General features: G+C 37.7%; 1 protein-coding gene across 1 annotated transcript in view; it reads right to left on the reverse strand.

Annotated features, from left to right (window-relative positions):
* The window catches only part of Pcca (propionyl-CoA carboxylase subunit alpha), a 448536-nt gene that overhangs the window by 308195 nt on the left and 125694 nt on the right, over positions 1-14647 (reverse strand). Inside the window, exon 7 of the mRNA XM_008832725.3 lies at positions 5235-5271. Within this exon, the coding sequence (XP_008830947.1) occupies positions 5235-5271 (37 nt within the window). The remainder of the gene's footprint in view (positions 1-5234; positions 5272-14647) is intronic.

The following is a 14647-nucleotide window of genomic DNA, read 5'->3' on the forward strand; positions in this document are numbered from 1 at the left end:
GCAAAAGAAGTCAGACACAAGCATTCATACACTGGATGGCATATTCAGATGAAATATCTTTAGTAGATAAATCCATAAGGATAGAAATTAAACTTGTCATTGTTAAGGGCTAGAGGGAGGAAACAGGAGAGCGATACTAATGATTATAGAGTTCCTTTGAGAATTAAGATGTTCTGAAGTTAGACAGGTGATGGTTACAACAACGCTCCAAACACATTAAAAGCCATTAAACTGCATACTTTGAAGGGCTGACACTTATAATATCTGAATTTTATCTCAATTTTTTTTTTAATTTAAAATTTCAGGGCTGGAGAGATCGCTCAGCAGTTAAGAACACTACAGATTCAAATCCCAGCATGCATATGATGGCTAACAACCATATGTAACTCCAGTTCCAGAGGATTTGATGCCCTCTTCTGTCCTCTGTAGGCACTGCACAATGCATGTGCACTAACATATACAGGCTTAACACTCATACACATAAAATAAAGATAATAAAAAATTTCATACAAAAATTTAGAACAGGCTACTCCTGGGTACAGGTAGATTCCAAAATGAACAATAAAAGAATGCTCCAGGTTTCAAAATATTGGTAGGGTTCAGAGTTACACAGACATACACATATGTGAAAATCAACAATACATCCAAAATATGTTCACATTACATGCAAATAACAAAATTCTACAAATACTGAATCTAGTTAATGGCATGTATGCTGGAATATTTGGTGAAACATGCAACAGTATTCGAAATTTACTTTAAATAGAAATAAAAATAAGATAGGGGCAAGTGAGATGGTTTACCAGGTAAAGGTATTTGCTGAGTCAGCCTGAGGGCCTGAGTCTAATCCCCAGAACCCACTGTGGAAGGAAAGAACTGACTCCTGCAACTTGTCCTCTGACTTTCACTTGTATCTGTACAGGTACATATATACATACATACATATATACATACATACATACACACACGTGTGCATGCACACACACAGAGGTGTATACACACATAGACACACACACACACACACAGTATTTTTTTAATTTTAAATAAGATTAACATATGAGTAGATTACTAAAAGAAAATCTAGCCAAAGATTAATAGTGGAATCTTAGTGTTAAACATATACTAATACACTGTAAAGTTCTTTAAAAAATGCTGTATGACTAAAATTTTTCAAAATAAGAGGCTGCAAAAACATTAAGCAAGCATATAACTGGCAAGTTAGGATTACTATTCAGAAACAGAATATGGTCATAGACAGAATGACTAGATGGCAACATTGGGGCAATTTCTAGAGAAGATGTGATATTTAAATCAAGATATGAACACTTTCTAGAAATTATTCAGGTGTAGGTATTTTAAGCAAGTCTTCCAGTACTCCTCTGTCTCCTCCTCCAAAATAAATCTTGTCCTACGTCCCTGAAAGTTGGGGCATTCAAGCAAGCTAGTATGACTGTGGTACATCAGGCAAGGACAGAACAGCATAAAATTCCTCTGCATGAAAAGAAAGCCCCAAATTCACACAGGGTTTGTAGCAGGGCAAGGAGCTGTGACTTTATCTACTGCTGTGGAAAATCATTAGAAGGTTTATAGCAGGGATAAGTGGGATGGGATGAGGCATGTCCTTAAAATTTAAAATGCCATATTGTCTGCTGAGTGAAGAATGGCTTTGAAATGCTTTAAGAAGAGATGGAGGAGCTACTGCATGCTCTGTAAAAAATCAGGGTAGTTTAGAGGAGAGCGGTGGGAATGAAGGTAGTGAGTTCGGGGATGTATGTTCAGCTGGCAGTCCCTAGAGACAGATGTACAACAGGTAGTGAGGGAGCCAGGACAAGCTTGGCTCCACCTGAGCTGCACAGACTGGTAGAAGGAGCGTAGGGGGACATCAGATCTCAAGAGGAAGGTTCTGCTTTTTGACTGTTGGGGGGGTGTTTGTTTTTGTTTTGTTTTGTTTTGAAATTGAACAGAATTTGTAGTTGTGAGAAAAACAAAGAAACGGGATCAGAATAATCTGGAAGTTGTTAAAAGACATGTCTTTAATTTATCATTTCTTTTCCTTTCAAGAATCAAGTTTGGCTTGATTTTGTTAAGGACCACTAGTCTTGCAAAAAGATCAAACTTAAATGGAAATCAAGCTCACTGATTACTGTCGCCTTCCACCAAGGTTAAAGATAAACTGGAGATCTACAGTCCTCTATCTCTAAACTCAGGAGTGCGAATAAGGGTGACAAAGTAGTCCATAGGCAAGTACACAGAAGTAACCTATGAAGTCTCCACTGTCTCTCAGCCTGTCAATGATCAGAGGCTGTCTGATTGCTTAATTCCACATATAATAAGCTTAAGTATCTGACAGTACTTCACACAGCTGTAATGTCTCAAATATTAGCTCTCATCCCAAAATCTCATTAGTTTAGTCAAAATATAATTAAAAAAAAAAAAACATGGTCTTTGAACTAAAGAAATTTAAATTTAAACCTTGTTGATATTGAGCAAATTACCATTCTAATCTTTAATTTCCTATAAAATGTAAAAGAAAATAATTAAGCCCAAGAATTGGCATTAGAAATAGCATTTCCAAAGTGCCTGGCACATGGAAAACATGTTCCGTAAACTGGAGCTACAATTATGCAAAAGGAAACTAACACATCAGGATTCCATAGTTAATTTCCAACTCTGGAGGCAGAGCTACCCTGCTACCAGAAAAGAAGCACAGACTAGAGGGAGGGAGACCAAAGAAAAAAAGACCAAGTTTCACCATATAGCACAGAAAGAAAAAGATAGAAATCTATAACACGGTTGGGGGCATATAGCTCAGTTTTAGGATATGTGCTTAGCATGTGTGAAGCCCAGGGCTTGACTCCTCAGCACCACAAAAGAGAAGTAAAAGCAGAAAGAATTTATGAATAGGTATGACATGAGGAAAAGTCAGAAACTTACAAACTGATAGGTTGAAAGATACCATTTTAATGTAGGAATGTATTTTCCCATGGATTCAATGACTACTTTAACTCTCAGATGAGCTTACAATCACCCATCAAAATCATGATACAGTTGAAATGTGCTATATTTCACTAAACCTAATAATAAAAAACTGATAAATCACCAAATGATACATGTACGTACACACACACACACACACACACACACAGAATGAGAGAGAATGAGAGACAGAGAGAGAGAAAGAGAGAGAGAGACTTTAATAATATGTCATTTATTTTGGAAGGTAACCCTTGAAGGAAGGTGTTTCAAGGGCGATTCCTGCAGCAATTCAGAAGGGGTTCTTGGGTAAATTCCAAAGTTTTAAAGAAGCAGATGACCCTGCTTCTTCGCTGTGTTTCATTTCACTTCAGGTTTCATGGCTTCCCTTTCTTTCACTTTAAGCAAAACACTAGCATGCTTATACTTCATAGCCATGACTGCAATCCTTTATTTCACAAATGAGAGAGAATCTAAGGGAAGAATTAGAAGAAATTAGGAAAGAGAAAAGAATCACACAGGACCTGCCAAAGCAAAAGGAGGGAGACAGCCTGCATTTAGGTGACCATGGTGGGAAAGGAAAACTAAAAGAGATAAAGCCCAGCATTACTATATTGAAGGAAGCCAAAAGAGGCCCACCATGATTAACTGGCTAGCTTAAAAGTCCCAGGTTATAAACAAAGACAGAAGGAAAAACAGAGCAAGGCAGTCTGAAGCCACCATTCATCTAAAGGAAACGCTCATGAGTGAAAGATTCATGACTCAAAATGTGGCACAGGAATGTAATTCTGCATTGTGTCCTAAGTCCTTTCTATTTTCCAAAATTCCTCCAATGATTTTTTTGTGTAGACTCTATTATAAGCATAATATTATCATATCCTATAAGGCAGGTGACAATATCTACAGTAGAACTAAAAAAGGACTTTTGAATTTAAAAGTACACAATGGAATAAAACTATTTTAGGAAAGTCTCAGTAACAAGGAGCCATGCCTCCAAGGTAATGAAGAATACCAATGAGTTTATCCAGACAGCAGCCTGCAGCAGCCTACCTAGTCTTACTATGAAATCAGTACTGAAATACTTTTTGAATGTTGGCAACTTTGAAGAGACAGTCAAGGAATAGAGACAGGCAGATAAAATGATATCTTCTATGGACTGGTCTTACATCCAAGGTATTTTGTCAAAACAAATAAACAACAAAGAACCCTTAATAAGGAGCAAAACCAAAATAATCTAGCCATGTCCAACAGAAACAAGGCACAACAAGCCAAACAACCCTTCGGATCACTAAAGGACTGCTTGTCCTATTTGCAAAGACTATATTAATGCCTACAACCACTTTGGACCAATATTTCTACATAACATGACTATAAAAACCTTGTCAAATCTAATGTTCTCCAATTGTAGACAAAAATTATAAACAACAAACCTCAATGAAAAAAACAGGGCTACAAAAATGTTAGTATGAAATGTTGAAAAAAATTGGATCTAGCCAAGGAAGTCATAGCAATGTTTTAAGACACTATTAATTAATGTCTCTGACTACTGAGTACTGTCTCATGTCCCTACAACTTCCTATCGAATGTATAAAAATACTGATCTTATTCTATATTTTAGAATAAATATAAATAAATATAAACTTATAAAGTTTGTAAAGCTTTGTTAATTTATGAAAACAGCATGCCCTTTCCCATTTTCTCAATCACCAGATACTGAAAATATAATTGTTCTCATGAGCACAAGAAATATATTTGAAATTTAATATAACGTTCTTCAGTTTACTTTTCTCTCCAATTTAGAATATTCAGTTCTAACCTCTCACTGTCTATTTTATCTTTCTTAGAAAAGTTATTAAGTTGATATTTTGCATTTCAGGAAAAGGGAAAAACTTGAAGAAGCTTGTCAGGTACATCTTCACTTCAATCATGTATGTCCTTTAACTTTAACAAATCAAATTCACCCGCTTATGTACAAATTCACATTGCATCTAATCTTTAGGATCCTTAGAACAATTACTTCCTCTAATTAGCTAGTGATTTCATCTTACAAAAGACCTATAGCTAAAATCAAATTACTTTTTAAAGCCTGCTTAGTAACAGAATATGGTAATTCAATTGATAAATTCTTCCAGAGCAACAAGTAATCAGAAACCTAAACTTATTACAATATTATTTGCTCTATGGGAATTACTTTTTACATGTTTGCTCAGCCATATCTGCTCAGACACAGAAACACTACCAAAGTTAATTTAAGGACTTACCAATTTCCCTTGCAATTCTGACAGCTTCATCTGCATCCTGTAAAAGCAGGAAATGAGACTCAACATTAATCCCATGAGGCATTGCACAATGTCTTTAGGGCAGTCGTATATTGCACCACTGTCTCCTCTGATTCATTTAATGTTCAATTTTACAACCTTCTAACCCTTTTCATTCAGAGAAATGTAAAATTAATACCATAAGTGGAATGTAAATTCTACCTCGTCATTATTATATTAAGAAACTCAAAGCGGTCTGAAAGGAGCTGGCAGGAAACACTACCAGAATTGCCAATGATTTGGTGCAGTTGCCGGAATTTAATGACAGAATTTAGATGTTTACAATCAATACTGAGTCATAAATCGGATCATTAAAGTTTGTCTGCAGTCTGCTTTTTGTCTGTATATTATGTTTTCCTAGATTCTGTCAGCAGGGGGAGTTGATTGTCTATTGTTTGGGTGGAGCTCCATCGATTTTTTTAGAAATAAGTAAATTCCCAGTATCTATAGAAATTATCAATTGTTCAAAACAAAATCCTTTTGTGATGTCCTTTACTTTTTCTATTTTTTACTTTATCCTTTCTTCAGGTACATATTTTATTTGTTCAGTTGTAGCTAAGTACATAAATTAAAACCCTAATTCAATGAACTACTAGAAGGGAAAAGGTCTAAAAAGGCAAGGAAAGAACATGCCACCCTAAAGTTCAAGTTTACTGATTCATGGATTAGTTACTGCCAAATATCAACAGTACCAGCTGTAACTCTAAGTGACTGAAAACTGTCCCCAGTCTGTCATTCATGACCATGAACACGTGCCACACAAACTTCTGACACACTTCCCATGTAACAATAAAGAGAATGCTGAACTCTAAACATCTTTTCTCAATTCAATTACTTTTTATAATTTAGTGACACAGAGTGATCACTAGAGTTCTAAAACCACCAGCTGATAAGTATGTCAGAATTTTTAGAAAACTTCAAAATACTGAAGTGATGTCTAGTACTTTTTTTAGGCTTTTAAACTAATACATTTAAAATATAGAATAATCATGTTAGAATCCTCCCCCCATTGAGGAGGGGAATAGCTGGTTCATTTATGTCCAATAAAAAAAAAATCTTCCTTAAAAGTCTTCAGTACCTAATAACATCCCCCTGAATACAGAGATTGGCAGGGGAAGTTGTCAGAAAAATTTAATTTCCTTTCATTAGCCAGTCTGCTCCACAAATAGGTGCTTGTTAAGTTCAAAGCGGTCCTGAAAGCGACATCAGTTTTAAGTCTTTTTTAACTCCAAGCAGTCACATCTGCTAATGAGATTTTCCAAATAACAATTGTTTTCAATTCAGAGATAAATCTAGGCCCCCTCCCTATCCCCCAAAATCAAGGTTTACTGCTTTATTACACCTTGCTGTTTTCACTGACCCTACATTCTCCAAATTTTAGCTTTAAAGGATAAAAATCCATGAAAAGGGTCATTTAAGAATGTTAGTGGCTTCCACACATTGAGTTGGAAGGTTCTTTGTTCCAGCCAGTGACAGTTATTGGAGAATACTTGCCTTTAATAGCCTCTCTGTCAGGAAGTGTTAAACCTGCCAAATGCGAACAATTAGTGCCTCCTGAACAAAATACAGGAAGAGTGATGGCTGATGAACATGGGATTATAATAAGCCTAGAAGGAAACTTTTAACATTTCATTCAATGTACAATGGTGTATTTGCCAAAGATAATCTGAGAGAAATTAAACTACTATCCAAAAACTTTGGAACCTGGAGAAAACTAATAGGCAAAGTTTAAAGCCTAATTCCCAGAATTCGTTTCTCCTGTTTTGTCATGTATTTATATAAGCACATGGTATACGTGTCGTGTTTTATACACAAAGAGAATCATATTTACACAGAGTAAAACTTCTTAAAACTCTTTATTTGCCACAAAACAATCTTATATGTTTGTTTTCTTATTATGAAAAGCAAATTCTACTACATAAACTTTCAAGTAAAATCAAATCTCCTTAAAAATTAACTTTTCATTTGTCATTCATTGGTCCACCAAAAAAAATCATTGAGGATCTATTAAGTTTTAGACATCTAAAAGGTCTACTAATAATTTCAAAACTAAGTTAAATACACTCAGTGCATTTAGTTTTTCAACACATTTGGTGGTTTTTATTATTGACTACGTTGATGTGATTGACTAAATCACATCTGAAAAGATTAAAAACCCAAAACAACTCCAAAGTCAATGGCACTAACTGACATGAGGCACCAGAGAACTTCCTTACGAAGTTGTAGATAGGAAAAAAAAAAAAAAAAATAGTGAAGTTTTGAAACTGCCAGGAAAGGTTTATCAAACATTCACAAAATCATACAACTAATAGGTTCAGAAGAAAGAAATTCAAAAGAATATATCAAATGCACTGGGCCTCATCATCACTGCAAAAGTGAAATCAGAACATGAAACCCCACTTTGCATCCACCAACTCCAGTGTGATAGATGATGGGCAACAGCACAATGCAGAGCTTCACAATGCTGAAGCCAGAGGAACCAGCCCTTTCGTCAAACTTTGAGAACTTGTCTCTCTTTACCCTCCAATTTTACTTGTAGGAAGTTACCATACAGATAACCTCGCATGCATGCACACAGACTTATAAAGAAACTTACTACTTTCAATATGTTGGTGGTGTTTTGTAAAGAAAAAGAAATCTGAAAAACAGTTTAATAGACCTTCAACAGAGGGCTACTACACAAATAGTACAGTAATTGAAATGGAATATTACATAGCCATTTAAAAGAATGATGGCCACATATTTTTATTCATACATTTAGACAACGATGCAATAAGTAACCACCAACAGTATATGAAGTGCAATTTCTGCCCTCCTGGAAGCCTGGCCCACTAAGAGAAATGGAAACTCAAGTAAACAAGCAAATCAATTGAGAACTGATACAAACATTTCATGGAAATAATGTGTGAAGGTAGAGAGTAAGGGAGAAAACCTGGTTTAGATTACTCAAAAAAGGACATGTCTGGAGTAAAATTTGAAATCTAAGGACAAAAAACAGCTATATCAAGGAAAAATTAGAGAGAAAGGATGTTCTACAAAGAACCAATGTATATTAAAATCCTAATGAGGAAGAAACTTAATATGCTTTAGAAAGAGAAAGAAGGTCCAGAGGCTAACCCAACTGCATCAGTCCTATGAGGGATGAGGGTGACCTGGAGTTTGGTTTTAAGAGGGTAACTGCTAATCTCAAAAAATATGCAAGATGTACATAATACATACACTTTTGAAGGGTGTGGTAACAGGTTCAGTGGGACTTTATCCACATATGGCAGAAACACACTTTTGAACGCATATGTAAGTTTATGTGCAGACAGCTACAATAAGCAGCTTAATCTGTTCAAAAGCAAGATTAAGAGCTGGAAAAAAGGAAACCTTACTAAAATTTTACACCTTTAGAAACATGCTGGCTTTTTTACATGAAGATAATAATTTCATACTTCATGAGACTTTTATAGCTTAAGACCACAATTTGCCATCTTGAAGGTATGTTTTTTAATTATGTAATGATTATTAGGGCATTATCTGTTATCAAAACTAATAACTGGGTATGGTGGTACCTGCCTGTAGTCTCAGCATTCAGGTGGTTGAGGCAGGAGAATCATGAATTCAAGACCATATTTTGTCTCAAAAATCTAAAACATAAAAAGTTTTCACAAAAAAAAAAAAAAATTGAAAATTTTCATGGCCTCCCATTGCCTAAGAACAAATCTCAAAGTCCGTAGATCATGCCCTAAGTCACCAGTACCAATCTCAGCTCCATTCCAGCTAACTCCCCCCTAATCCCAGGCTTTCTTTGCATATCCAGCTGCAGTTGGCTAAGCTCAAAGGAGAACTCGCCTCTCTGTCATCAAGTCAGCTCTTGCTAAAAATGGCCACAGAGGAGGCCCTGAAAACCCAGAGGTGACAGGACAAGATACCATCCAAGCAGTCATGGAGCTTACAGGTCAGAGGAACAGCCACACCTGAGCACACAGTAGCTAACAAGTAATATAGTAATACATGCTCCACAAAAGTAATTAAGAGGAACTGTGCCACTGGGCTGTGTCATTCAAAAACAGATGCCTGGAAGCTGCCTCAGTGCAATAACTGAAGGAAACCTAACAAATGAAAGCATAGGGGAATGCCGACTGACTGACCGGCGCTCAGAAGTGAGGTCACAGAGTCAAGCACGACGCCCACGGGCCTCGTTAAAGAGACTCAATTTCCACCAATGAGCAAGGGAATGAAGGCCTCACTCTGGCTGCCTTTGGGGGTGGGGGCTTGAAGGGGAGGTATGGTCTGTCTAGCTGGCTCTTGCTGGACTAGCTTCAAACATATGATCCTGCTTCAGCCTCCAGAGGGATGAGAGTACAGGCTGTCCCAGAGCCCAGCTTGCTCAGCATTTAACTTGTAACCACACTGGGAAGATGCTGAGTTTTCTTATGTGTGTCATCGGCCTTTTATATCTCCCTGCCCCAATTAATGGAACCTCTGCAAGGTCAGAACTCATTGTCTAGGGTCTGGAGAGATGGCTCAGCAGTTAAGAGCACTGGTTGCTCTTGCAGAGGACCCAGGTTCAGTTCCCAGCACCCACATGGCAGCTAACAACCATCTGTAACTCCAGTTCCAGGGGATCCAATGCTCTCTTTTAGCCTTCACAGGCACTGCACACACATGATGCACCTACATATATGCAAGCAAAACACTCATAAAAAACTTTAAATAAATCGGGGCTGGAGAGATGACTCAGTGGTTAAGAGCACTAACTGCTCTTGCAGAGGACCCGGGTTCGATTCCCAGCACCCACATGGCAGCTATGAACCGTCCTTAACTCCAGTTCCAGGGGAATCCGAAGCCCTCTTCTGACCTCTGCGGCATTGCACGACACGGGTGCACTCACATACATGTAGGCAATACACTCATACACATAAAATAAAAATATATTTTTAATTTTTAAATCAAAAAAATTTTATTGAATTTTTGTGTTTTTCATACAGAACATCTCAGTCTTAATCATCTTTATAATCCCTTCCCCAATGGCACCCTCCTATAGCCTCCCCCACTGAAATTCATACATTCTGTCATTTGTCTTAAGGCCCATAGTGTCAAGTTAATATCCCCAGATGTCCCTCAGTGCAAGTTCATCTGTTGAGGTCTAGTCAGTCTATCTAGAGGTTCTAGCTTTAGGAAGATCAGCTCTTCCTCACCCAGAAGTAGTCAGTTGCCAATATTTTTTCAGCTAAGATTGGGGTCAGTTGTCCATTTCTCCAGTTATACGCTGGGTTCTTGTCTGTTTGCATGCTGACACCATTGTTGTGGGTTCATATGAGCAGGGTCCCAGGAACTTATAGGAGTCTGTTTCCATGTGATCATGCACCTCCTCCCTAGCTCTTACAATCTTTCCTCCCCATCTTCTGCAATGGTCCCTGAGCCCTGGGTGGGTATAGTTTATTAGAGAAGTCCTATCCAAGAACCAGCATTCTGCAGGCTCTTAGTCTCTATACTTTGGTCATTTGTGACCTTTTGTGTACCTGATCCTCTGTTGCATGAGGGAGCTTCATTAGTGAGAACTGAGATATTCATTACGGTCTTCTTTACCCCTTGTTCTACGTTTTGTCTTAGGTGTAGAGGTTGCATTGTAGATGTGTCATTTAGGCTTGGGCAATTCACAGACAATGTCTGTATATGACCAGTTGTGGTACTCGGTAATAGTCTCCATCTGGTGCAAAAGAAGCTTCTTTGATGAGTGGTGACTGGGACATTTGACTGTAAATATAAGGATACATATTTGCACATAGTAAGAAATTACATTAGTCTAGGGAAGTGACAGTTTTGGGGTTTTCTTTAAGATCTATGGCCTCTCCAGCCATGTGTGTTTGGCTATATTTACAGTACCACACATGAGTTTCCTCACACTGAGTGGGCTTTTAGTTAAATTAGGTAGCTGTTGATTGCCCCCAAGATAAAAGTGCCATTACTGCACCAATGTTGTATGCTATGCAGGTCATCGATGTGGTTATTTGGTCTTGAAGCTGGTGTTGAACGATCAATTGATGATCTCCCTTAGCATCTTGCCTAGTGCTTTCCAAAGCTATATGCAAGGCTAACTGATAGCTAGCCTTTAGGGGAAATGGCTTCCAGGTCAGTTCCAGCCTCACTGCTCCAAATCCTTTGAAGAATGTTATGTCTTCAGCATTAGGGTCTTACCTTCAAGTTCTAGGAAGCAATCAAGGGCTATGGCAATAGCCTGTGTAATTCTGAGAGTCTCTTGGACCACCCTGGCCAAAGGAAGGTTTTTCTTGTCTGGCACTGTTTCTTGTTATGTAGCCTTTAGCTATACACATGGACTCATTTAGAGATATTGTATGTGTAATTTGCCATTAGGTTGTTGGACTAATATAATTTCCTTTGGTTTTAAAAGGATTTAAAAAAAAAAAAAAAGCTTCTTTCATAAAAAAAATTGCTAGGCGTGGTGGTGTGTGCCTTTAATCCCAGCCTTTGAGAGGCAGAAGCAGGTGGATCTCTGCAAGATCGAGGCCATCCTGGTTCACATCATGACTTCCAGGTGGGCTGTAAATAGGAAGACCCTGTCAAAAAACTACCAACAAAAAGACAAAAAAACAAAAAAACCTTCTAGGCCCACTAAAGATCCTAATTATGAACCAAGGCTCACAGACTCTTTTTACTGGGACAATGAATTGATGGACCCTTGGGGTCTGTCACTTTTTTTTTTTTTTTCAATAAAATATTTTTTTTTTCAATTAGAAGAAGCATTTCATTACAACAGCATTAACCTATTCAATAACATTTTTCTGAGCTAGGGTACATCTCTTTCAAAATTGGCTGTACATTTTTAGGTTTACAGATGAATTATTACGCTTATATAATCTTTAACTCCTTATAAACTCTATAAGACATAAAATTAAATGAGGTTCCAACGTTTAAAAAAGATCTCCACTTTGTTGTCAAAACACACAGTTTCATACAGAAAAATTCATTCCAAGGCAATTGACATTGAGACGTTTTCACATACATTTCTAATCTCTATATACATGACTATCACTGGTCACAGTCGCCCACCTTCTGAGCTCCTCGGCATCTGAGCATGAATACAAACTCGTCAGATAGACAGCCTTCCTCTCCCACTAGAGCCTCTATACTCCCACTGTGCTGTCAGCACCCCCATCCATTGTTCTTAAGACATAAGCCATATTAGTACCACAGTCTGCCTTCAATAATATAACTAAAATATTTTTCAAGATGAGAAGCATTCAGTTAGACCTTTTTTTTTTTTGCAAATGAAAATCAGTATGAATACTCTGGGTCAAAGATTAAGTTTTTAATATTTACAGTAGTCTGGTAAACATTTAGAAGTCTGCCATTGAGAACCAAAAGTTTGTACCTGACTAGTATTTTAATTAAAAAATAATTAGTTCTGCTAGCTTATTTAAATTCTTTTACATTTATTGATCCATAGAATTTATATTTATTTCATTCCTATCACTTCACTGAAAGCTGTCCGCAGGTTCTTTGATTTGGGATAGATGTATGAAGTACTGTCTTTCACCAAAAACCTCAAGTTGTATATCTTTTTCAACATAGTGGATTTGTGCTTATTTAGAGACCAATTCAAAAACTATCTGTACTATCTGTACTGTCTCTGATGTTAAGATTTTTTGTATAGCACAAGGAAGCCAGCTCTAACTATATTTTCCCAAGAATGAAGACCTGTTTTTGTAGGGGAAAAAAAAAAATTCAACCTACCTGTGGCCCTAAGTCTTCAAATGAAAAGACTGCAAGTTTAAACTATACTAAAAAGTAATCAAAAGCGAGTTCATCTCAATTTATAGATACTAAACTTTTAAAATAAAAGTATAAAATATAAAGCTTTATTTTACCAAATACCCACTGTTCATTATTTATATAAATCTTTTCTAAGCAAAATATCCTTGGCACTTGGCAATCCAACTTGACAATATTTTAAGAAAAAAAGGAAAGGACTGAGGGCTAATGAGCTGGCTCAGCAGGTAAAGGTACCTGTCACCAAGCCTGACAACCTGAGTTTGATTCCTCTGGAAGACATGAAATAGAAGAACTGACTCCACCAAGTTGTCCTATAACCTATACACACACACACACACACACACACACACACACACACACAAAGAGTCTTATCTTAGTTTGTTTCTTCATTATTGTGACAAAACACTCTGACCACTACCAACATGGGGAGGAAAGGGTTTATTTGTCTTACATCTCCCAGGTCACAGTTCATCAGGGAGCCCAAGGTAGGAACTCAGGGCAGGAACCTGGAGGAAGGAGCTGGAGCACAGGCCATGGAGGATCACTGCTTACTGACTTGCTCTCCTGGCCCCTGCTCACCCTGCTTTCTTATGCGACACAGGCCCACCTGCCCAGGGGCGGCACCACCCACAGTAGGCTGGGCCCTCCCACATCACTCAACAATCAAGAAGGTGCCCCATGGACATGGCCACAGGCCAGTCTAATGGAGGCAATTCCCCAATTGAGGCTCCCTCAACCCAGGTGTGTCAAGTTGACACCAAAGCTATCCAGCACACACATGGAAGAAAATATTTAAAGAAAAAAACAAGAATGAGTCTGCTAGATATTCTTAGCTCTCGGGAATTCTTGAGACAGGTCTGAGAACTAATATGTGTATGAGATACAATATATGCAAATAGGGCATAAGATAGTAGATTCTGTCATAGGTGTTGCCCAAGTAATATCCTCTGATTTATTCAAAGAAAACGTCTAACAGGTGAGGCAATAATCCCAAGGGAAAGAAAGTCCACACAGAGCTGTCAGCAGGAGGCATAAAGCAAACTCAAGTCTACTAATTTTCACACAATTTCCAAACAAAGCACTTAAAATAATGACAGTTTCACAGAAGAAGAAGTAAATAAGAAAATAAATGAAAATAAGAATGAATGAAAAATTTGTCAGTAAAAATGCTAGATAATAATCTTCTGGTACTTTCAAATCAAAGGTGAAAAAAGGTAACAGATCAGTAACACACAGTCCATTTTCTGTCATATCAGCTAGGCCTTAGCAATTCAGGTTCTGAAGTTATTTGATCCTTGGGGGACACTGATGAAAAAAAGGGTTACAGGAAAGTGAAAAGCTCTGTAATTCCAAACAGGTCAAGAAATGGGAAAGACACTGGGAGTGGTGGCATATGCCTTTGATCCCAGCACTCAGAAGGCAGAGCCAGGTGGATCTTGGTGAGTTGGAGGGCGGCCTGGTCCACATAGTGCATTCCAGGCCAGCCAGGGCTACATGAGACCCTGTTTCAAAAAAAACATTAAAGAGGGAGGGAGGGAGGGAGGGAGGGAGGAAGGAAGGAAGGAAGGAAGGAA

This window comes from Nannospalax galili, unplaced genomic scaffold (genome assembly GCF_000622305.1).
Source record: "Nannospalax galili isolate Female #2095 unplaced genomic scaffold, S.galili_v1.0 scaffold1316, whole genome shotgun sequence".
Lineage (NCBI taxonomy): Eukaryota > Metazoa > Chordata > Mammalia > Rodentia > Spalacidae > Nannospalax > Nannospalax galili.